We start from the raw sequence: 23,453 nt of genomic DNA, 5'->3' as shown, positions 1-23,453 counted from the left end.
ATAGCTACACTGAGCTCACTGGAGTTAGCAGACAGTCTGATCTCACCCAGACTGCACTACTTGGACATTCCAGCTGCAAAGTGCATGATGCATTTTCAGCCTTTAGTTTTCTTTTTAAAGCAGGGAAACAGCACTGCTAGAAAATATATGGGTTAAGGACATCAGTGCTATTGCTGAGGCAGAACAATAATAACTTCAGCCATGATTTATATAGCTAATTTCAGAATAAATCCCTATCTGTTTTTTAAAAAAGACCACAGAATGACCTGATTTTGTATTTGGCAGTGATTGCAGTTTATACTGGACAATGTTTCAACTCAGTAAGCATGCAAATAGAATATTTTATTAAAGTAACAGACAAAAGGGGTCTTTTCTTCTTTATGTGCCCTCTCTACTGCAACAGATTTTATCAGGCTGCAGCCAGACACGCCAGCTTTCCTCTCACCTGAAGTGCCTGATTTTAAGTGAATTACTTCTCAAACCAATATCCATTTCTCTCTTCTATAGGCTCTATTTCTAGTTTATGGCCCATTTGTTCTGTTTTAAGCTACCCAAGATAATTTTTTTTGGTCATCTAAAAGCTTCAGAGTGAAGAGTCCAGAAAAGAAACTTATATATCATCCACATTAGATGCTAATCCTGGGATTTGCTTTTATAGTGGCATCTAAGCTTGCTTTCCTGCATCATCTGAAGCCAACTCAGTGCTCTCTACTAGAGAAGAGTGTTCCTCATGGAGATACACAGTCTAACAGCACTTTTAAAGATGGTTACATTTAAATGGAAGCATCACAGCAAATCCTGTGACAGAACCCCCCCATTTCACTCACTGTGCCACAGGGTTCACAGCCTGACTTTGCTTCATTCTCTGTAGGGAATCTTCAACCAGAGATCTGGGTTTAATAAAAGCATTTCCACCTGCACCCAGTTTCCATGCTGCATTGCCAAATAAAAGGAGGGAACTGAAGGACTGGAGGGGTGGATTTGGAAGCAAAGTCAGGCTGTGAACCCTGTGCTGCTTCAGCCCACTAATGCATGCCATGTGTTGGTAGATCTCTAAGGGACTTTGGGACCTTCCTTACAATTTTTCTGTAAAAGAGAGTTTTAAAATTGGAGAAGGCAGAAAGGTACCTCTCAACCTTTCACCTGTGCAGCAGCATCATGGGCCGTGTGGGCCAAGAGCCAAAATATTACAAACCAGTGAGAAGAAATGTAAGGTGGGGACAGGGTGGAAAGGACAAGGACCTTAAGATGGACATCCTGTTTCTGTGGTGAAGGCAAGGGAGGAACCAGCACAGAGATGCTGATCTAGCAAGCATCTATTTAGGAGAACTCACTTCAAGGAGCCATTCTGAACAGATGGATGCAATTGGGCAGGATGCATTTGTCAAGGGCAGAGAAGAGCTTTTCTTAAGCAAGGTGTGGAAGAACAGGACGTTATGAAAAGATGCTCCAGCTTTATGAATGGTTAAGAGAGAACCTTTAAAGAAAATAAAAATGTCAACCCTGAAAAAATTTCTACTTCAGTCAAAATTACCTTGCTTAAAGAAGTTATACTGGCTTTCAGCTATTCTGCATATAGAAAAAAGGAACTGAAATGTGTATGTAATTAATAGCATAGTAAATAAATTGACTTCTTCCTTTTATAGCTCAAATATTACATACCAATACTTCCTCCCTAACCATTTTATGAATTGCTTACCTCATCATGTCTTAAACTATAGATATATACATATATATACACACAAAAATACAGACACATATATAGCATTAAGCTCCATCAAATCTGCAAATAAATTGAGAGTACATACAGAAACAGCACTTCTGTTTAAATACAATACAAAGCTGTGTGGGGCATGAAATGCTCAGAAGTCTTGGCTCTTCTATCCTTGAATAAATCACTGAGTAACTGAAACAGTTTTCAAAATGTGAAAATCCTCTTAGCATGTGAGCAAGCCAAGGCAGGGCTGAGACAGCTTTCTGAAATTGGCCACTACACTGATCACTGAATTAGTGTTTAGTGTTGTGGACTGCTCATTTTTATTTCTGCTGGGGGCAAACAGGAGTGATCAAGTCAGTGTGCCCTGTTCCCTGCTTTTTGTTTTTTTAGTACTACTCAAGGAAGTCAGCTTTGACTCTTCCTTTATTAATTTTATAGCCTATGTGACAACTCATGCTATTCAACAGTTATGGTCCTTTTTCCACAAACTAAATGAAATTATTAAGCAAGACTAGCTGAAGCTGATGGAGAAGAAAAACCTTTGTCTCCATCATAACACATTAAACATGACTGTTTTACTATATGGGGTATGAAAGTAGACACTAACTCATTTCTTTGCTCTGATTATTTTTAGGAGTTCACAAATAATGCCTTTCAAGATTCCAGTATTTCTTTGAATATGCCCCATTTTCCTCACATGTATTTATGGCTGAAAGATCAATTAGAATTCCACTGTGGGAAGTAATTTCCATTGGTTCAATTACCCCCTGTAGCTGTTTCAGCAATCATAGTATCAGTCAAATATCCATTTTAATTTTTATTTAGAGATTCAATTACCAAACATCAAGCAGGTGTAAACACTTCTTTCAGTACTTCTTTCCCTTTTACCCCTCAGCATCCTCTAAATCACAGATGCACACATGCAGTCCTTAAAACCTCCATGAAACTTTTAGGGCTTCCTAATGCTTCTTTCTCAACACACTTGCTGAAGACAAACCCAGTTTGTTAGACCTGGGTGTGGGGACAGAGACACTCCCACCTGCTCCTACCCCATGAGCCCTCCAGCTCCAAAAACCTTCCTTGATCAGTCTGTGCCTTACCTCCCCTCTGCCTTTCAGGTGGCACAGAATCCCAGTTACCTATTTATCAAGAAGAATTCTGTTTCATAGTGCTTTTACAGGAATATTTTAATCAGTGGCTGATCCATTTGGAGCTAGTGCTCATCTTTCCCTAGAGTCCCTTCTCATTCAAATGCTGCTACTAGGTTTTGTTGTTCAACTGTTTTTACATGTAATTCACTAAACTTCAGAGAGATGCCTGTCAAGCAAGTCAATATTTTACACTCCAGCTTGAATCCATTTTTGGATTCAGAATGCAAGTTTATTTTTTGCCTCATAAGAGTTACAACCAAAGTAGAACCGGCCTGGAAATGAGAACACCTGAGTGAAATGGCAAACCAGTGGTTGCAAGAATGATCAACGTATCTCCCAGAGTCCAGAGAGAACAAATGTTGTCAGAGCAAGTAGTTACAAGTCCATTAAAACTCCCCAAGGAGAAAGAAAATGCAGAGTTGGTTAAACATTTATAGGCACCTCTGAGTTTTAGTTACTGTATGCATAGCACAGTACAGCTTCCTCCCAAAACAACACCTGCTCTGCTCCCAGATCTTGGTGTTATCACCAAGAACCATTTAATCTAAGTGAATAAAAGGCTCCTTGTGCCTTCCCCACTGACTAATTCAAAAAAATAAAAATGTTAACAGCCATCTTTGCCCAGCCTAGGAAAACATGAGCCCACCCACAGGGATTGTAGTTGGAGCTCTGGGAACATGCACAGCCACAGCTTTACAGCATGCTTCAGGTAAAACCAGCTAAAATCCCCAGTATGGTTTTGTAGCATTTATAGAACAATATTATAAATCAGAAAGAGCAGCTCTCATCATGATAACACATTGAGACTCCCAGAGCTGAGCTCTGCCTGGTTGCCTTAGCGATCCCAATAAATGCACTGGGGGATTTCTTTACCTGCTTTATCTCTGACAGAGGCACCCAAATGAAAAAGCCAGGTGGGGCATGACATTGACACAGCACTGTGGCACTTAAAATGTCTCTGAGTAAAACTTCTCAACTGCAAAAACACTTCAGTCTTGGGCACAGCAGCCAACCTCACATCTTTGGGGAGAATAAGGAATAAAGGACAGAAGAAACAATACCCTTTGCCCAAATCCCTTTTACCTACCTGCACAGCCAAATGCTAGGTGGTACCTAGAAGATGGGCTGAATTTGACACAACACACGTTAGCCTTGGCCTCAATGCTTGCAACTGAGTTGTCCAAGTTGGTAGACCACAGTTTCACTAGAGAAAGGGAAAGAGAGACATGAATAAGCAAAAAACAACAACAACATGAACTTTATCTGAAAGGCCTAAAATCTAGTTGTTTCATGAATAACATTCTGGAAAGCCTCAGTTGCTAAGATGCTAGTGAGTCTGAAGGGTCAGCTGTCACTGGTGGTAAGTTTGAGAATATTCTCAAGTCCACATTGTAAATATCAGAGCAGTTGATTAACCACATGCTATAATCTCAGTGCTTAAGGTTACTGCAGTGCAGATTCATACAACCAAGGACAGGAAGGCTTACATTCTTTTTTGTTCCTCCCTGTGCTGGGATGCAAGAACTCCATGATCCACAGCAAAACTGCTTTGCACAGAATAAATATACCTAATTGTATGCACAGTGAGTGAGAACAACTTGTTTTATTCTTGAGAAACTGGCACAGACAGGAGAGAAATCAGTATGTTGGCTTCCTATGATGCGATAATCCCTTGGTACAAGAACTTCACTGTTCTATGAGAGTACCACATGAACACTGATTAAACTATGTGCTAGAAAGGGCTCTTCCACCAAGCACTCCAGTGCTTCAGAGAATGACCAACAAAAAACACCAGGGCTTTTCAAAACATAGTGTTCCCCACCTGCCAGAAACACTTCAAGCACCATTTAATCTTAAGATGAAGAGTGCCAGGTGCTCCTCACATAGTTAATCTTATTATTAAAAGCTAAACAATGCACTGCCTTTGGCCCAGATAAAGGAGCAGCAGATTGGCATCAAGCCCCACTGATTCATACAAGGCAGAAAAGACCTAAACATCTCCCCTCCCTCTTTTCTTGATGAGTGGATCAAGCTGTACTGGAGTATCACAATCTGAGACTGGAAGCAGAGCAAGCTATGTTAAACATATTATTAACATATGTTAAGCATATTATCAATGTTAAACATGCAGCTGCTACATAAAGGGTTAAAATCCCCTCAAGACAACCCCTTGAGCTGCATGGGCTCCTTCAGATCCGTGGCCAACAGCACCTCCAGTCTTCTTACTGAAAGATCACTTTGGAGGGGAAGTGAGCAAAAACAAACAACAGAAAATTTGCAAGCCACTGTGATCAACACGTGAGAGATCAGCAATTTTATGGGATGTCCCCCACCCTCTGAGGAGCCCTCTGTGTCACCTGTTGGCCAGCATTTCTCAGGGGCTTAGAGGGAGGAGCAAGGTTTCCAGCTGGATTATCCAAGGATGTTTTAGAAAACAAAGGAAAAGGAGGAATACTGGCAGGTTGGTTCCAGTGCTCTTTTTGATAGTATGGCAAGCACTGAAAGCAACAAGGCTGGGCTGATTCTGACCATACAAGGATGGAGGAACCAGCACAGCTCAGAGCACACCAAGGAATCATTGTAAATACAGCACTGTGTGGGTATCTGGCAGCTGCCTGGAACATCAGAAAGCAGCACACAGACACCAGCAGAAATACAAACCCCAGGGGCATACTCTATTTGCCCAGAAGCATTATGTAAAATTCAATGAAAACAGCACCCAGCCTCAGGTTGGTTTTCAGAAATAAATGCATTCTCATTGATCAGAGCTATAATACTCATCCTAAACACCTGGCTACATTTTAAAATGAAATAAAAGCTTTGGAAGCATGGCTTAAGAAGTTCTCTTCTTCCAGGCAAGATGGGATGGTAAAGCTTCTCCACCATATTCTGCACTTGGGGACAGAGGGGAACAGGGAAATATTTTGGAGAACAAGAAAATATTTATGTTTTGCTTAAATGAACAGACACAAGGAGATGAGTAGTGTAAGTTCTGGTGGCAGTGAAGCCCATCAAGTTAATGGATGAGATAAGAAGCAAATAAAACATGTTTATGAGAGAACAGTGTCAGCAGACAACACCACTTCAACTTGAGGAGAGTGGGGTGGGTACATGATCTCAAGTTCAGAGCAATACTCTGCCAAAACCTAGTATTAAAACAACACAGGCTTTCTTTGAAGCTTTCCACCCAGGTATTTAAAGCTGCATCCAAAGCAGCCAAGTCTCTCCTTGACCCCCCCCAACAAACAAATGGCCATCTGGTCCCAGCTCAGTATCAAAAGCTAATTGAGGGCTATGCTTCAGCTTGGCTCCTTTTTTTCATTCAAGCTTGCAGGTCATAAGCTGAGCTATTTAATCTGGTGAAGAGACAATCCATGTGCTCTAAAGTCATCATAATATTTGTTACAACTGACAGGCACAGATTAGAGCCTGCAATTTCTGTGATCTAACTGCTGTGAGATATGCAGGGCTCCAATTATATCTTAGTCAGTACCATAAAAAGGATAGATGGGACACATAACAACACATAATGAAACATGTCAAGTTTTACCTAGAACTGCCCATTATTTTTTAAAAAGAACTGACAGGTTAATAAAGCATAATTCATAAGGGTAGAGTTTATTTGCTGTAGCTTTCATGGGTTTTGCTGAGGTCGAGGCAGTAATTATCCAACACAGATGTCTTGGTAGCATCCAGAATTGTGTTGATGAGACAAGCAACTATCTGAGACTGACTATTTCTGAAACACATGGTCTCAAAGCATATTTTCTCTCATTTTGCAGCTGCTGAGAGACATCTTTATGTGGCTAAATACCTACCCCTCACTATTGCATTAAAAAGATGCCTCCAGAACAGTTTTTCCAGTTTAAAATATTTCAGTCTTTTCAAGATTTTTTTTTTAGTTGAAGATTTACACCAAATGTGCAAGTTCATCAGTTAATTTTCCATGCATCAGTTCTGTGTCTAAACACTGACTAGAAGAGGCAGAAGCCTGTACTACAATAGCTGAAGGTTGATGTTCACAGTTGGCACACAGAGCAAGGATGTTTCATCCAGCCTGTCACTTGTGAGTTCTTATCTGCTCATCTGCTGCTACTCTGGAAAAGCTCTAAGCCAGGAATAGGATCTTGCTACCAGAAAATTCATTTGCAGAGATTAGTAGAATCCCTAGGAAAGGAGAAAGCTGCTGAATTGTACTGCTAGGCAAAATTTTGGATCCACTGCCTCATGCAGGGGTCAGGAAGGTGGTGTAAACTGATGACTGGCAGTAGGCAGTGACTGCAGGGCACTCTTTGTATAAGGCACAGACTTTACTGTCAATAAAAAATAAATATCAACATCATCTTGACTTCTTCAAGGCACTTCCACTAAACCAATCCAACAACCTCACAAATCTCCAGAAAATTACTAAACTTTTAGCCAGAAAAATGACCAAACTGAATGTTTAACTTGATATTTTGAGGGCAATAAATACCTACACCTCAAGTCAACAGAAACTGACGGAATGAAATATCAATGAAAATGAAGTCCCAAACAATCCTGTGGAAGCTGATGGAGCAGACTGAGCTGCAGTTCTCAGGCCATTCCCCTCTGTAGAGGGCTTTTTTTTTTAATGAACCCATATCTGCATATCTGTGTTGCCTTGCTGAATTAAGTGCACTATAAAAAAATAGCTGCAGGACTAGTACAGGGTCTCATTTATTGAGGCAGCATGGAAATTACCTTCCTTAGATGTAATGAGACACAGGCCTGCATTCCTTCTTGCCATGAGACAACGAAAAGTAACACTTGCTACAAACTCAGAGCTCTCAGGTGCTCCTGGCTCTATCCTACTTCTCACTTTTGAGCCAGGAATAATGAAGGAACTACAGATGTAAAACCAGGATGCTTTTTTAATTTGAATTGATCATTGCTTCTTCTATTTTCTTCAGTTTCAGAGAGCTTCAAAAACAGACCAAAGAAACATTTGATCACTCCAAAAAATTGCATCTATCCCACTAAAGACAAATTCTACCCACAGAGCATCACCAAATATTTCACTGTCCCTCATCTGCTAACTTTACCATGGCTATAAAACTCCACCCCCAATATGGAACAGACAGCTGAAAGTCATTAGTTAAGTGGATTAGCTCTAGCCCTGTCCTGGTACTTTGATGGCATCATTTTGCCTTCACAAAATTCATCTTTTCTTCTCCAAGAGCAGAAATTCACCCTTTCCTACTTACACGAGTATCACAGCTCCTGCCATTATTATGTGCATAAAAGAATTTAAATTAAGGCTGTGCCTACTCCCCAAGCTCCTTGTAGAACAAGTAAACACCAATTTTGCTCACTGCTATCTAGTTGGAGTATACCTTTGGGTCCCTACAGACATACACAAGTACCTTTGGCCCTTGAAAAAGAGAGTGCATAACAACTGTAGATGAAAGTGAAGGGTTTGTACACACACTAGTTATTCTAAGTACAATAATGCTTTTATGCTCTCATTATCTGCTGTGAAAATAGGAAGATCTTCCACAGATAAGCATATTCTGGATTATTTTCATCTCACAAGATGGACAATGCAAGAACCTGGGGTCCAGGGATGCTGCTGCTAATTGTAGGAGAATCATTTTCTGCCTAACAGCACTGTTAGCATCCCCTTTGCAGTGCCTGAGCCCTGGCAGAGAGAGCTGAAAAGCACAGGATTTTTCATTCATAAGCACCTTCTCCAACACACATCTACTTTCAGAATTAGCTTCTGACTTGAAAAAAAAGAGGAGAGACAGGTAGGTACACAGGCAAGCAGGAAGAACTGGCAAAGCTGTCCCTTTTTTTGGCTGCCTTGTCCTGACTACTTGACAGGGAAATGTGATACTTGTGCTTTGTGATGAGATTAGCTCCTGCACACCCGGTGTGGCCTCAAAGGAGCAGAGAAATCAAAGAGGACAGGAAAAGTAGATAAAAGATCTTTCCTGCCAGACACTCTACTGGGCCAGACATGTATTATTGTGTATTAAAACTGACCAGAACTCAACCAAACCACCATGAACATAAACAGAAGGACAAAATTTTAAGTTAGGCAAGTTACAATGAAGATATTTGTCATGAGTGTTACCATTCCTTCACATTTATTCCTTTCAGTGTGATCACCCAAATGGAAGATGGACAGTACAACATTAATGTGGACATTTTGCTGCTATTGATCTGTACCTCAAAAACTTCTAAAATCTCTGTTGAGACTCAATTTATCTCTAAAGGGCTCTTAATATATGCAAATCACAGGCAAGTCATGGTAAAAATAAAGGATAAAATGTTCCAGACCAGTTTTATCCACCAAAACCCCAATACACCTTCAAAAGACCTTTGTGAATTGAAATGCAGGTTATGTGGATCTGCAGGCTTTATTACAATAATTTCTAAGTAAACAGTACACTTTTAGAGACAATTACTGAAGAAGTGAACAGTTAAACTGAAGACAGAAGCTCTGCTTGCAGCTGGGCTTTGCAAAACTGGACACCTTGTTAACATGCTAATAAATGCAGATCCACCTGCCAGATTAGCTTTTTATATGCATGGCAAGAGTGGGGAGCACTGATGAAGAGGTTGTTAACTTACAAGGTGAATATTCACTTCTGCTGCATTTAAGCACATAGAAAACACACCTGTCTTCCACCAGAAAAGGAAGGGGAAATGTACTGAAAACATTTTAAACTCACCTTAAATATAAAATAATCATTAAAATTTTATAAATGGAATTACCAGCTTTGGGAACTGTAGTGGCAGGACAAGGGGAAGGGTGAGATGGGCTCTTGGGAAGGAATTGTTCCCTGTGAGGATGCTGAGGCCCTGGCACAGGGTGCCCAGAGCAGCTGTGGCTGCCCCTGGATCCCTGGCAGTGTCCAAGGCCAGGCTGGATGGGGCTTGGAGCACCCTGGGACAGTGGAAAGTGTCCCTTTTTCCAGCAGAGGCTGCAAAAAAATGAGCTTTAAAGGTCCCTTCCAACCCAAACGATTCTATGATTATATTATTGCCAAATGTAATTGAGGAACATTAATTTCTTTTTGGAACAGCATTTAAAAGCTTCTTGGAAGGGGGAAGCAGCTTACAAAGTTTAGCAGTGATGAAAAATTAATTTATCATTTCAAAGCAAATCATGAAGAGCTCTGTCCAGAGCTCTGTCAGCCCATCTGGGAGAAGTGATCCCCACTGCTTAGGAAAGGAACTTTTAAACTCTTACTGTTAAATAACTCTGATTTGATACTGTAAACATTCCAGATAAAGCTCTCATTCATTAGGGAGGAAGAATTCTACACCTCCCTCAGTGTCATCCTCTTCTTCAGGAGCTTCCTGTATAGAAGAGGAACATTTCTTACCACCATGTAGTAAAGGGCTTGGCTGAAGGGTTCTCCAAAAGTGCTTTTTCAAATGGACCCAGGAGTGTGGAAGGCTGAGAGCTGCTCCTAGCACTCCTACTCAATCCAGCTCCTTAAAGCTCCAAGAAACACAGTCTTTAACATGCAGAGCTACAGGTAAAAGAGCAGCAGGCATTTTTAGCTGCTGCTGTTTTACTGACAGCCTTGTTTTTGAAATATAAATACATGCTGTTCTTTTGAAAGGCCCTGAGGCTTTAACTCAACAAGTTTAACTAATGTTAAAACACATTTTGGTTTGTTTGGAGTTCAGGAGAATGTTAGCTGAGAGTACATTACACAAAAAAACGTGAAGCAAGAGATGTTAATCCAAACAAAGCTTCTCCTTCTCCAAGATCCAAATGGCTCAGTAATATCTTGCCACATTACCTCAGCAATTACAATACTGAAGGCAGCTGAGGAATCAGCTACTTGAAATAGCACATTTTTGTTCTTCCCATGGAATACACAGAGCCTATGTCTCCTACACAGAATGTGAAATAAAACAGTACCTTTGGCATCATCAGAGCCTGAAGCCAATAGCTTGGGGTCCATCAAGTTAAAGTCAACACTCCAGCACCTTTTCTCATGCTCCTGTTGAGAGAAACGATATTGCAAGGGAGTGAGCTGTAATGTGATAAAACAGTAAAGGAAAACACACATTTGGTATAAATTGTCAGGGACCTGGAGGGAGACGTTTACTATGTTTATCAGTTTTTCAAAAAATATCTTTTCTCCTAATCAGATTGATCCTACCAATATGCTAGACATGCCAGGAAAGCAGAAAACACTAGAATAGTTTTTTTAAAAATTAAAACTGATTTCATTTTTACTTTGAAAGAAAGAAAGTAATTCAGGATATACACATCAAAAACCTGGTTTTGCAGCAGTATTTGACTGGCTGTGGTTCCACCATGAGCTGCTGCTTATCCTAGATTGTAGCTGTATCTTTCAATATTAATAAGCAATTTTTAAGTATCTCCCAATACTGACAAGATGCTCATTTCAAACATCTCCTCTCTGAAAGTCCAGGAAATCCTCACCTTCCTGCTGAGCTATTAAGTAAGTCTCCTGGTGTCTAATCCTCTGTTTTACCACTCAGATAAATATTATTAAGACTGCACACTCTTCCTCAAAACACAGCAGAGCTGTAATTGCTATGCTATCCATCCCACATGAAAGCACAGCATTACATTGAATAAAATCTGAAATTCAGTCAAACCCCTTGTGTAAAGCCTTCAACACAGGCTTACAAGACAAAAAGCTCACAAGGATGAAGTCACTAAAGGGTTTCAGTACATGCAAAGCAGATGTCAATGCCTCTATCCAAATCCAAATAAAAAATTCAAGTAATCTGATAGGAAGCAAAATGAGTTTGATTTAACATAAGCAACAGCTGGTTGTCTCTAGGTTCATTATTCAGCCTCATAAAGAATTGCAAAATGTATCTGAGGGGAAAACAGACTAGATTTATTCTGTCCAGTATAATTTCTCTTTCATTGAGATATGCAAAGGATTAGTGAAAACAAGCATTATAAAATGACTAAAAAACAATGAGAAGGTAAACGGTGGCCTAAATAGGAACTTTTTTAAAAACCTTCCTCTTTGGTTTCATAATTACCATTGAAATCAACTGCAAAATTCCCATAGTGTGACATATTAGGACTGAAACAACAACCTTGAGTTTCCTAGACTGGCCCAATTCTTCACTAGCTTACAGGATGGGGGTTAAAAAGGGTCCTTCTGTCTGGAAATGAGGACCTGCATTAATCAATAAATTCTAAATCTGCTGATTAGACATAAAGCTTATGTTGAACTGTCAAGGAGTCTGTAGTTCATCCATTATCACTGACCAGTTTCAATGGGCTGTGCTACCTACACAACAGCCTGCAGCACTTCCAGCCTCCTCCCAAACACAGCAGCCCTCTTCCAACCTTCTTGTTCTGATCACGGGTTCCTCAGAAGCCATTAGATAGAAACACAGTGTTGGAGTTTCACAAAGAAACAAAATGCCAGAAACTTCTCCTGACCAGGTCTCGTGTGGGGAAGGAGCTGCCTTGCTCTGCTTTGTGCTCCCTTCTCCAGCCTCATTCAAGGCTGCATTTTGCACTTCTGCATCTCTAGCACATCACTGCAGAGTTTTACAAAAGGCTTTTGACAAGACTCAAGTGTGTTGTCATCTTCTTGCAGGGGTTCCATGCTGTTGTCTCCTTATCACAAAAGTTCCATACCTCCTTGGTGTTTCTCCTGGGCAGCTCCTCAGAGCACTGACTCTTTCTTCTTCATAAAGCAGCCACTGACTCCAGTTCCCCTCTCACCCACCCACCCCACTCTTTTATAGCACTCTTCTTCTCATTGGGTACAGCTGTGGCCTGTTAAAGTCAGGCCTGTTCCTAATCTTTGATAATTGGCCCAGCAGCAACTCCTTAGGGGTAAGATTACTTTCTACACTATCTTTATTTTTCTTATATTCTATCCTCCTACAGAAGTGGAACAGGTATGGAGAGACTGAGGCTTCTAAAGAAAGGTGAGACAGCTCCCAGGAACTGATTTCTCCTTGTGTAGATTCTCTACCCAAAAGCAGCAGCAAGAAAACATAACTGCCTCACAACTGTGAGAGGAAGACAGAGCTGCCCCCCTTGGAGGACTACAGCTCAATAAAGCTGTGCAGATGAGAGGCATTTACCAAACAGGAGGAATATCCATTTCAGCCTGTGGAACAGAACAGCCTTTTGCTGGACTAGGAGCAGCACCTCAGACTCAGTGCTGTCCATGCAACAGGAAATGCTCCTGGCTGGTTGTGTGTTACCTGGTAGACCTTGGATCTCTGTCCTGTGAATCCATCCCAAAGGATGACAGTGCCTTCATAGTCACTGCTGGCTAGCAGGTTCTTGTGGTAACTACTCCAGCTGATACAGCTTAAAAAGAGCAAACCCTGGTCAGTCTTGCAGTAAATCCATGTACAACACAAAAATCACTCTTGCAATACATTAAACAATGAGTATCTTTGCAAAGCACACAGCACCTTGATCAAACCACCCCACTGAAATGTGCAACTTAGGGAAAAAATACAAAATCCATCAGAAATAAAACCTTATTCCACAAACTAAAAGCAAAACTTTATTTGCTGAAGAGACATCTCTCCCTTGAAGTGCTAGGGTCTAGAGCTTTTTAAAAATGCAATTATTTCAAACACTGAGGGTTTTTTTGCTATTTGAGTACCACACGAATTCTCAGAGAGCTCAAGGTTTGATGCCTTGATACCTCTCAGCAATAGACACTACTGTTATTATTACCATAAACAAATTATTATTATACCATAAATTAACAACAACAACAATAATAATAATCACCATTATACCATATTATTATACCAAATTGCTATTATACCATATACTACTTACCTAAGAGTAGTTGTATATGTAAAATGCATAGATGCACGGACAGAAAAATCAACCTCTCCTGCAGCACACAGCTAATATTCTATATATGTAACTATGTGCACATGAAAATTTAACTTCTGAGAAACTACTTCCAGCTTTCTGTAAATGCTAAAAATGCCTTCATATCCAGGAGGAAACAGCAATTTGTTTACTATGAATATTTTAGGAAATGTTTCTGATCAAGAACTGGGAAATATAGCACACAGGTTTTTATTTCAAGCTGAATTGAGGGGCTGTGCAAAATGAAATGATGGTTCCACTGGCAAACTCTAACGATCAGCAGAGAAAACAAGAGCAGCAACACTGCCAAGTCACACTCGCAGCATTCTGGCACTGTGCCTCCACTCTGACTCCCAATGACAGAGGTAAGAAAATTTGTAATACTTGTTCACCAATTTCTGGACCATCTGGCCAAGAAGCATGCCAGTAGGTATCAAGTGTGATGTACAGAGCAGAAGCTGAGCTGACAGATCCCATTCATGCAGGTCCTCGAGCAGCTCTGACACGGATAACTGGATCATGGTAGCCTTGGGGCCAAGTTTTAACCAACAATACAAACCAGAAGTCCACAATTCTGTAACTTCTTAGTACTGCTTTGATCAGAGCAGCTACACATTGAAATATGATGTAGATACATGGATACTGATTTAGCAGTATTATACCTTGCTAAATTCTTGGTTCCACTATACCTACCCTTCAATCCTGTTTTCCTTAATAATTTACACACAGAAGAGGAAAAATCCTTTTCCTTGCTCATGGTAGTTAAACATTCATTTTTCCATTAGTTAAGTAACAGTAAGGAGCATTGCCATTCTGCTCCTGACTATGCTGAAACTTAACAGCATTCCTTGGTTTTTAAACTTTACATTCAGAAACTTAAAATTTAATTTACCCAATATAAGTCACTGTTTTTAACCACCAGCTGCTAAGATGATGGTTGCAGTGATACAGCTCATGCAATGATTTCCCTAGGTTCACCTCTTCCATGATGTGTCATTAATGAGAAAATGTTAAGTATCCCTAACCCTTGGAGGCATGAGAGCTGTCCACAAATGCACCATCAAGGAGCCATCACTATTTCAGTTCTACTTCCACTAGGTACCCACACAGAAAAGCAGGTCTTGACAGCCTATGATTTACTAGAAGACTTATTCCAAGAGGCTTAAGTGAATCCCTGAGTTCCAAATGGAGTTGGCAGGCACTGCCCACCAGTTCCATGAGGTGAAGGTTGCAGCAGCCCAGAGTTAACCACATCTGACACATGGAGTCATGTTTCCAGCTGGAGCAGTCCCTGATGGAAGCAAAAGCAGTTCAGAGGCCTAGAGCTCCACCACCCTGAGCTGTGGGCTGGGAACAGTCTCCAGCCACTGGCAGGGAGGTAGAAACCACACCACAGGACACCTTTATCAGTTCAAACCTGTCCTCCCAACCAGATTATCTCCTCTCAAGTCAGCGCTTCAAGGAGCTTAAGGAAGAAAGGAAATAATCTGTAAGTAAAGCCATCATGTACAAGCAGAAAGAATACAACCTAGAGCCATATCTTAAAAAGCAATCTCCTATCTGGATGGCTTTGAGAGGACATCAGACAGCACCAGCAAGTGAAAAGGGGGCTAGAGGAAGGCTGATGTGCTGGTGACACACTTTGGGTGTTAGAGGATGAATATTCTCTTCATACTCAGGTGGAACAATTACACAACCACATCTTGTCAAAAAAGAAATCACCCCCAGACAATGAAAATTAAGAATTACTGAGTAGGTAGAAAGATGTAAAGGACAAGAGTTTAACAGTTCTGTTTGAGATGTGATAGATTTAAAATACTTCACTGATGGTACAGATGGAGAAAAACATGGTTTCTGTGCCCAAAAGCATGTTCATTAGTTCTGGCACAGCAAAGATCCCACTGCAGCGTGATGGTGTTAAACAAGGGGTTAACATTCATTTGGAAAGCATTAATAGACAGACTTAGAGGGGAAAACAGGAACTGACAGGTGAAAAATGGTTAGGGATTTGCAGCCACTAAGTGGCTCAATTAACACCCTTTAAAGTCACACACACCATAAATCTTTCATTTTTAAGTAATATGATTAAAAGATCATAGTAAGACAAAATCAACCCTGTTCCAGCTCTCTGCCTTAATTCTGCCCTCATCCCCACCCAACTCTCTTTACAAAGTCTGAAACTAGACATTGCAATACCTGAGCTTCTTTCTAATTTAAATTCTCCAAAGTAACCTTTGTAGAGTGCAATTTAGAGTTAGATCAGGAAGAGGGGAGCTCCCTTTGCAGGTAGATTTTACCAAGGGCTGTCCTTTCATAGAAATCACAGAATGGTTTGGGGTAGAAGAAACCTTAAAATATCCCCTCATTCCATTCCCCTGCCAGGGGCAGGGACTCCTTCCACCATCCCAGGGTGCTCCAAGCCCTGTCCAGCCTGGCTTTGGACACTTCCAGGGATGGGGCAGCCACAGCTTCTCTGATAACCTGAGTTGTACAACTTCCTAACACAACCTAAACCTCTCCTCTTTCAGCTTAAAACCATTCCCCCTTGTCCTTTCACTCTCTTGCACCTCTAAAAGTCACTTTGTAAGAAGTCCTTTGGTTGTATCCTCTGGCATCTGTGACAATCCACACCAGGAAGAAGGCTGTCCTGGATCTGGGATGTGTTTCTCTTCCATATGGCTTTCCTGGGACCTGCAGAGGGCTGAGAACTCTCTGCCACATTCCCCTTAAGGGAAGCACTGATCTTTCTTCCATGCCCAACACAGGCAATTTTGCTGAAGCTTTAAACGCATCAATTTTTTTTTGGGTCCCTTGAGATGCTATCATAGGTAACAAATTGAGTAACAAACTCAAAAAAGGCATAGGGAGCAAGCTGGAGAAGGGCAAAGGAAAGTCAAAGGTGATATGAACCAAAAATGCAGCTTACACAGTCCTCAGATTAACTATCAAACCCCTAGAAATTCATAAAAATAACTTTTTGTAGACAACCTTTAGATGGTCTGCAGCCACATCCAGGAGAAATTGAAGTATGAAGGCTCTGAGATATGATATAAAAATAACTGTTTAGGGCTGAGAGAATGTATAATTCACTGGACTAAAAGGCATTGTGTGATGCCATCTTTTATTTTAAGTACAGTAGCTGTATTTTTTTTTTCAGTTTGTGCTTTGTTCTTTAATCCAGAGACAGAGTGATAGTTACACCCCAGAGATTTTCTTATCAGAAGTTGTGATAGCTTTCCTTCCTAGGGGATTAAGCTGGAGAAACTGTAGTTGAAAGCTAATCATCAACCTCAGAAAAACCCTCCTAACCTCAGCATCTGATCCAGCCACACAGAAATCCTGACCCTGTAAAGATTCATGTGCATCCTTCATTTTATTCAGACACACAAGTGGGCCAGCTCAGTTAGTGTTGTCAGTTATGCTGATCTTTCTTTCATGAGACAGTATTTTTATGGCTAATATGTCTTAAATCCAGGCTCAAGCTACCCAGTGTCAACCACTCCTCTGGCAGTGAGAGCTAAATAAAGTTAAAGCTTTTAATAAGGCACAAACTCCTGTGGTCTGATCTGCTTCTGAGCACCAAGTGCTTCAGAGCCAGTCTGTCACCATGAGCCAACTGATGACTGGTAATTTTAGGACTGAAATGTTTTTAAGAGCATGATCTACTACTGCAAAGGACATCCACATGAGTAACAACACAAAACAAATACTTCAGAGACATATGGAATTACATTACTGTGATGAATGTTTTAAAATAAACCCCTTTTTTCCTAATCAATTCAAAGAAAACCTCTGGTATGGTTAAAGACAAATATTCCTGGAGAAAAAATTCATCTTCTTGCAAGTGAATCAGTGATTCCAAAAACTTGAATTAATGCAAGTTGAAGGCATATTTCCTTATAACCTGTTTATTGTCAAACATCCTCTGCATTGGAAATACAGGCACCCAACACAACCAGCTCATACCATTCCAAATTGCAGAGTCTACAACGAAAAAGACAATATGACAAGTTTTTGCTTAATTTAAACTTCATAGCAAGAAGTGGCTGCCATTTTCAAAGCTGACAGCAATACACCCATGAAGCACTATTAGGATATAGCAATCACATATTTGATTTATTGAGACCAAAAAATGAAAACTGTAAAATATTATCAGCCTCCTAAAAAAGAAAGAATACTGATGCTTTGCTTTTACTGCAATTGACTAAACAGATGCAGCTGATTTTGGAGGTTTGTGGTAACATCTATCACTGAAGTACAGATGCTGCAAACACACGGTGGTGAGCATGCAGAATACTAAACATGGATTTCAAAAGCATGTTTACCTAACCACACTCACACATCACCTGCTGTAGATTAACGAGGCCTACAGCCAATTTTTTACCTGAATGCTAGATCTCCTTATTTTTCTCCCCCTGTGACCTATGGCAAAACAACAAATCTGCCTCTGGAATAAATCAGAGCAGAGCTGTGGCTTGCTGCTAGCCATTCCTCTTCGTCCTTTCCCATCTCCTGCACGGGGGGAGCTGCAGATTAGTGCCTGCCATAGCTAGGGACACAGCAAGTCATAATTAGCTCACAGGGTGCTGTTTATAGCTACTACACAATGCCAGGATTTGTTTCTTGTACTGAAGCTATGAATCTGTAAATGGGATTTTTATGAGGATTTATGTGTCATCTTGTGTTTTTCCTGGAAGCTTATGCCACTGTTGTTCCCAGGGGATGCGATGCACATTTACCAGAAACCCAACACACCGACTTCCTCCCCGCTCTTCAAAATAGGGATAAGAAGGCTTAGCAGATGATGAAAAAAGAATGTATTTAAGAAGCAGGTGGGTGTAAAAAAAGGGGGTTGGAAAAGAGGAAGAGACTCAGCTACAGCTGGTACCAGGGCTCTGCTCCAGGAAAGCCTACAATCAATTACTGCTGGCATGAAGCTCAAGCTTTCAGCAGGCACCCAGCTGGCACACGGCAGAGCAGGGCTGGGCTGGCGCCAGCCCCGGCCCAGGCACGGGCTTCCCTTCCCGCAGCTGCTCTGGGCCAGACTTGCTCTTGGCCAGACACAAGTCCTCACAAATGCTGTCACCTGTCTGCTTTTATAAAAGCCCATCAGAGCCTCTGCTCCTCTGAAAGCTGAGTCACCAACATCATCGCTAATGATTTATGTTCCGGCATCATTGCTCTGAACAAGGTTAACCAGGATCAATTTAACCAGGAGAGACATGTCACCAAATCCCATCTGCACACAGACCCCTGCATCTCTGCCAGGAAGAAAAATACCACCCACTTGCTAGAGTAGAAATATGTTTGTCTTTGATATCAGAAGGGGCACTCACAGGTAAAGTCTCCTGGAGAAGCTGCACTTTCACCCAAATTAAGATCAACGGCTTTAAACTGAGGCTTTTTACAAAGAGCAGCTTCCACTTACTTAGATTTTTCTATTACAATATGGGCACATTTTTAGCACACTGCAATATTCCATAATGAAATTGCAGCCTTCATCTCTAACTTCTCCCTCAAGCTATGCCACTTCAGAAAAGCAAGCAATTATGCTGCTCGAAGCTGCAGCAGCGAGCCCCGGCACCGGTGACTGGCAGCACAGCTAATGGATATAGCAAGGATGCCTCTGACTGACAGACCAACTTTATTTGTCAAAGCCAAAAGCACCTACCTGCCAAAGGAAGCCTGATATAATTGGAGGAGGCTGATGGGGGAAAAAAACCCCACCATTTACTTCTTCAAAGGAATGAGAGAAACTAGGGAAAGAAAATGAGAGAGGACCTGATCCTCCTTTGCTGAGGAAGAGGGTCAGAGGACAGTGCATTTAGCATGTCACATATACATAAAATATATATGTGCATGAAATTTGAAAATGAGAAAAATCTTGAAAGCAAGCAGCATCTTGGCTGGAGCACAAAGCCAACATGAGTAACACCACAGAAGGCACTAATGTGACTCTCCTCACTGGCAGCTGGGGGAGAAGGGAGAATTAGCAACCTTCCTAACTGGCAGGAGAGTCAAGGTAGCTCCCCTGTCAAACTGAAACTGCAAGTTTAGAATTTGTTTCAAGTTGTCCAAGAAGTACCAAACACACATTGCTTTTCCCCTTCTAATTAAGGCAAAAGGTATTAATAGACTGTGAGATGGTTCTCCTATTATTCTGCTCATCTCTCCACAAAAATAAAGCTGAATGGTGCAAACTCGGGTAAAAATGCAGAACATTTCACCAGCCCAGCCAAACACAAGCTCCATAATCAGTTTAGCATATCAATACAAACCACTCAGGCTGCTTTTACCTACTGTGTAATCTAGTCCCAGGGTCAGCTGCATTTACATCTTCCCCTTCATAAAATAGTGTTATGTAATTCCTGGGAATAATGAGCAATAGCAACACAGGAATGACTGAGCTATCTTTAGAAATGTGTCAGCTACAAAACAAAGCGTGATTTTTACGCTCTAAAATAGACTCACAAACATTCTTAGTTTTGTTGCACAACATTTTGTTCGTCGGAAGCCGGACTGCTACATAAATTTATTACTTGCACTTTCGTGGGTGCTTTACTGCTTTTAAAATGTAGAGTAACAAATAAAAACAAATTATTACAACAGAAATGCTGGAGACTTGTATTATAATACTGAATGGGTTTGATTGCCTCTATTATTTTCTTCTGAGCTTTATGAGATTCTTTGAATTAGGATTTTAAAGTTATTTAGCTGAATTCTTTCAGTTGAGGTTCTAACATAGTGGTCTATATTTCATTAGTTTAATACATCTAAATGGATAAAAAAAATGAGTTCACAGTAATGATAGCCCAGAAGAAAAAAAAAAAATCAAGAAAGGTCCTTTCTCAGGAGCTTTATATTATGAGGCCCAGCAGAACAATACTTCAGGCAGACAAAAATTCCTAGGTAGAACATGCCAGTGAGGAACATTTCCTGAGAACTAGCAAGCTCTCAGAAGAACAGAAAGGATCTGGTCAATGAAGAGAAGAGAGCACAAAGAACCAGTAACTGTTATCAAGAGCTGGGTACAGAGCTTGGACAAGCTATGACTTACCTGGTGCATGGATCCACCATTTTGAGCAGGTATCCAACAGCATTTGCAAGGAACACAACAGCAGTTAACTTCCCTATTGCCTTTTCTCCTCCAGATATGTGGGCTTTCTTCATCCAGCCTTGGATGAACCCAGTACACACAAGTAACAGTGCCTGTGCCACCCAGTCTCCATCAGTGCCTGCATTCCTCCTTTCCTCTCCAATTCCCATAAAGAAAGCAGAACAATTGCTACACATAAACAATCAAGTGGAAAAGGCACTCTGAGTTCAAACACAAATCAATGCCTACCTGATTTTGGAATTACAGGTCATTTCATTCTCAGGGTAGTGAATATCCACTGCATCCTGAATGACTGTACCATATTCATAGACTTTAATCTTCTTTGTCACTCCAGCGATGGCAAAGTAGTCACAGTCTCGGTCAAACTCAATACTGAGAAACAAAAACATAGGTTGAGAACTCTGTAAAAATACCCCACATACTTAGCAGGAGGATATTTTACCTCCTAAACATCCTGGTATGGCAGAGTTGAAAATCACAATTTTCAGTGTGGACATACTCAGTTCAGAACACCCTGGTCAGATCTGGCACACAGCCCAACAGTGTGGAGCTCTTGCTCTAAGCATTGTTCTCCAATCCACCCCCCAACAACATACACAGCTCCATTTCTGTGGCAGCACAATCACCCTCCACAGCCAGGATATTTGTTCACATGCTCTGGAGGTTTTTCCGTTCAGCCACACCATCTACACTTTGTGGTACCCAAAGGTCAAAGCCAACAGCTTGTCCTGGAAAGGTGTTAACATTCCATGGCATGACTGCCCATTGATTCCCCCTGTGTATAACAGCTTCAGGAACTTTTCAAGTGCTAACGCAGAGCAAAGCGGTATTTGTGGAAAAAAACCTTTCTAAATTCCCTGGGTAACCACAGGGGGTTGAAATCAGATCATCAGTACTGTAAAAACAACTATGACTTCCATTTAGGGTTGCTTGTGCAAACAGAAGCACCTTCTTTCTTGACCTGCAGGGCAAGTTTGTAATAAATATCAATGAAGCAGGAAGTAAAAGCAGTCAACTTATAACAAAGTTAAGCTGCAAATGAGAAAAGCCCGAGGTTGTACGTGAAACACATCTAAGAGAAAGGCAGGCAGCAGGTTACAAACAGCTAATGTTATTCCTACCTTCACAGCCTGGAAAGGCTTGAGAGAAATCTGTTGGACATCCAGCAGCTGGGGAAGTAATCCTACTTCCCAGTTCCCTGCTTTCCTGCAGCCCATGGCACTGCTGGCAGGGCAGGTGCACATACACCTGTCTCCTTGGAGAGCATTCAGCCTCAATGAGACAGACACCTCCCCAGAAAGGGCGGGGGCAGCATTTGCCCTCAGTCAGGAGGTTTCTATGATCAGTAACCAGCTGTCCCCAAGTCTTCTGATTAACCAGTCTACTGTTTAGAGAAGTCTCTTTTGGAGTTCTTCCACTCACTAATTCATTTAAATCCCTGCTGTCTCTATCACTTGTTTTTTCCCCCCTTAAGAATCCAGAGTGTTTATGAACCAGGGAGGAAGTTCTTAATGGCAGCAGGAAAAACTGAGTTTACACTAATTCCACATTCAAAACCTTGAGAGCAGGGGTATTTAAGGTACCTTTTTTTAAAATTAGAAAGCATTAAACCAATTACAAGAAGAGAAAGGGCCCTTCAGGCTGCCCCCATTGTTGTAACAGCAAGAGCTTCCTGCTCCTCAACAGAGCTGAGAAGTCGAAGGCAATGCAATGTTTCCAAGGGAAGATAAATTTAAACACCAACAGAATTTTCAAGTCCTTGTAAAGGAGATATCATCAAGTTATTTTTAAACTATGGAGAGAAAAGACTGTTGATATGCAGTCTGTGGCTTTAAAATAATTCAATGAAGCAACTTGAAACTTGGCCATTTAACTCAGGCACCCAAACTTCTCCCAGGAGTGGCAGGAGATGGCCCCACTCACAAGTGACTGCTAGAGAACCTAATCAGGTGCAGCCTACAAAATCATGAGCCTCCAAAATGCAGGGAGGAACATGCTTATGGCTGGGGAATTAAACAAGCATGCAGGCATCTATTTAAATAAAATGGGAGAGGGAAAGAAGTCACCTAAGCATCCAGGCTGCTCTCCCCACTCCCCAGATCTACACTAATCGAAATCACTTTCTATACACACAGGATGAAAACACCATTCAGGTCTGTCTTGTTCTGTCAGCTCACCCTATTCTGTGGAAGAACTTTATAATCAAAGCCTCTATAACAATACAAAGGATTTACTTGTACCACAATCTTAATTGAACTGCTGTCTCCTCTCCTGTTCTCTGCCCTGTGGATTCAGGTAAAGCACAACTAAAGTGATGGCAGTGATTCATCTGCCTGGATTCAATTTAAACCCTCAGCCTTCTGCTGAAGAAAGAAAAATAATGCATTACAATGTCTGGTAAAAAGCCAAGTTATTAGAGCAGAATAGAACTTCTCTCATTTGGGTTGGGTTTGCTTCTCTAGTATTAATTCAATTTTTTTTTAATAGAGACATGCTGTAGACAAAACAAATTAGTATTTAAAGATGCCCATAAAAGTTAACACATCATTAAAAAAATAAAAAGCCTTAAGGAATGGAATTGTCAGACCTGTGACCTTCAAACAGCATCAAAGACACTGCAGGGAGAAAAAGAAT

The 23,453-nt window shown here is 41.0% G+C and overlaps 1 protein-coding gene across 2 annotated transcripts in view; it reads right to left on the bottom strand.

Moving 5' to 3' along the window:
- Positions 1 to 23,453, bottom strand: part of COP1 (COP1 E3 ubiquitin ligase) — a 125,802-nt gene that overhangs the window by 51,221 nt on the left and 51,128 nt on the right. For both annotated transcript variants that reach the window (XM_071435895.1, XM_071435896.1), the window contains exons 12-15: positions 21,048 to 21,191; positions 13,069 to 13,177; positions 10,772 to 10,853; positions 3,956 to 4,072 (exon numbers count right to left, since the gene is read on the bottom strand). In XM_071435895.1, coding sequence (XP_071291996.1) covers positions 3,956 to 4,072; positions 10,772 to 10,853; positions 13,069 to 13,177; positions 21,048 to 21,191 — 452 coding nt within the window. The remainder of the gene's footprint in view (positions 1 to 3,955; positions 4,073 to 10,771; positions 10,854 to 13,068; positions 13,178 to 21,047; positions 21,192 to 23,453) is intronic.

This window comes from Agelaius tricolor, unplaced genomic scaffold, assembly GCF_023055355.1.
Source record: "Agelaius tricolor isolate 1412-34295 unplaced genomic scaffold, bAgeTri1.0.p SCAF_11, whole genome shotgun sequence".
Lineage (NCBI taxonomy): Eukaryota > Metazoa > Chordata > Aves > Passeriformes > Icteridae > Agelaius > Agelaius tricolor.
Note: the sequence above shows the minus strand (reverse complement) of the source record. Positions and strands in the feature narration are given on the sequence as shown.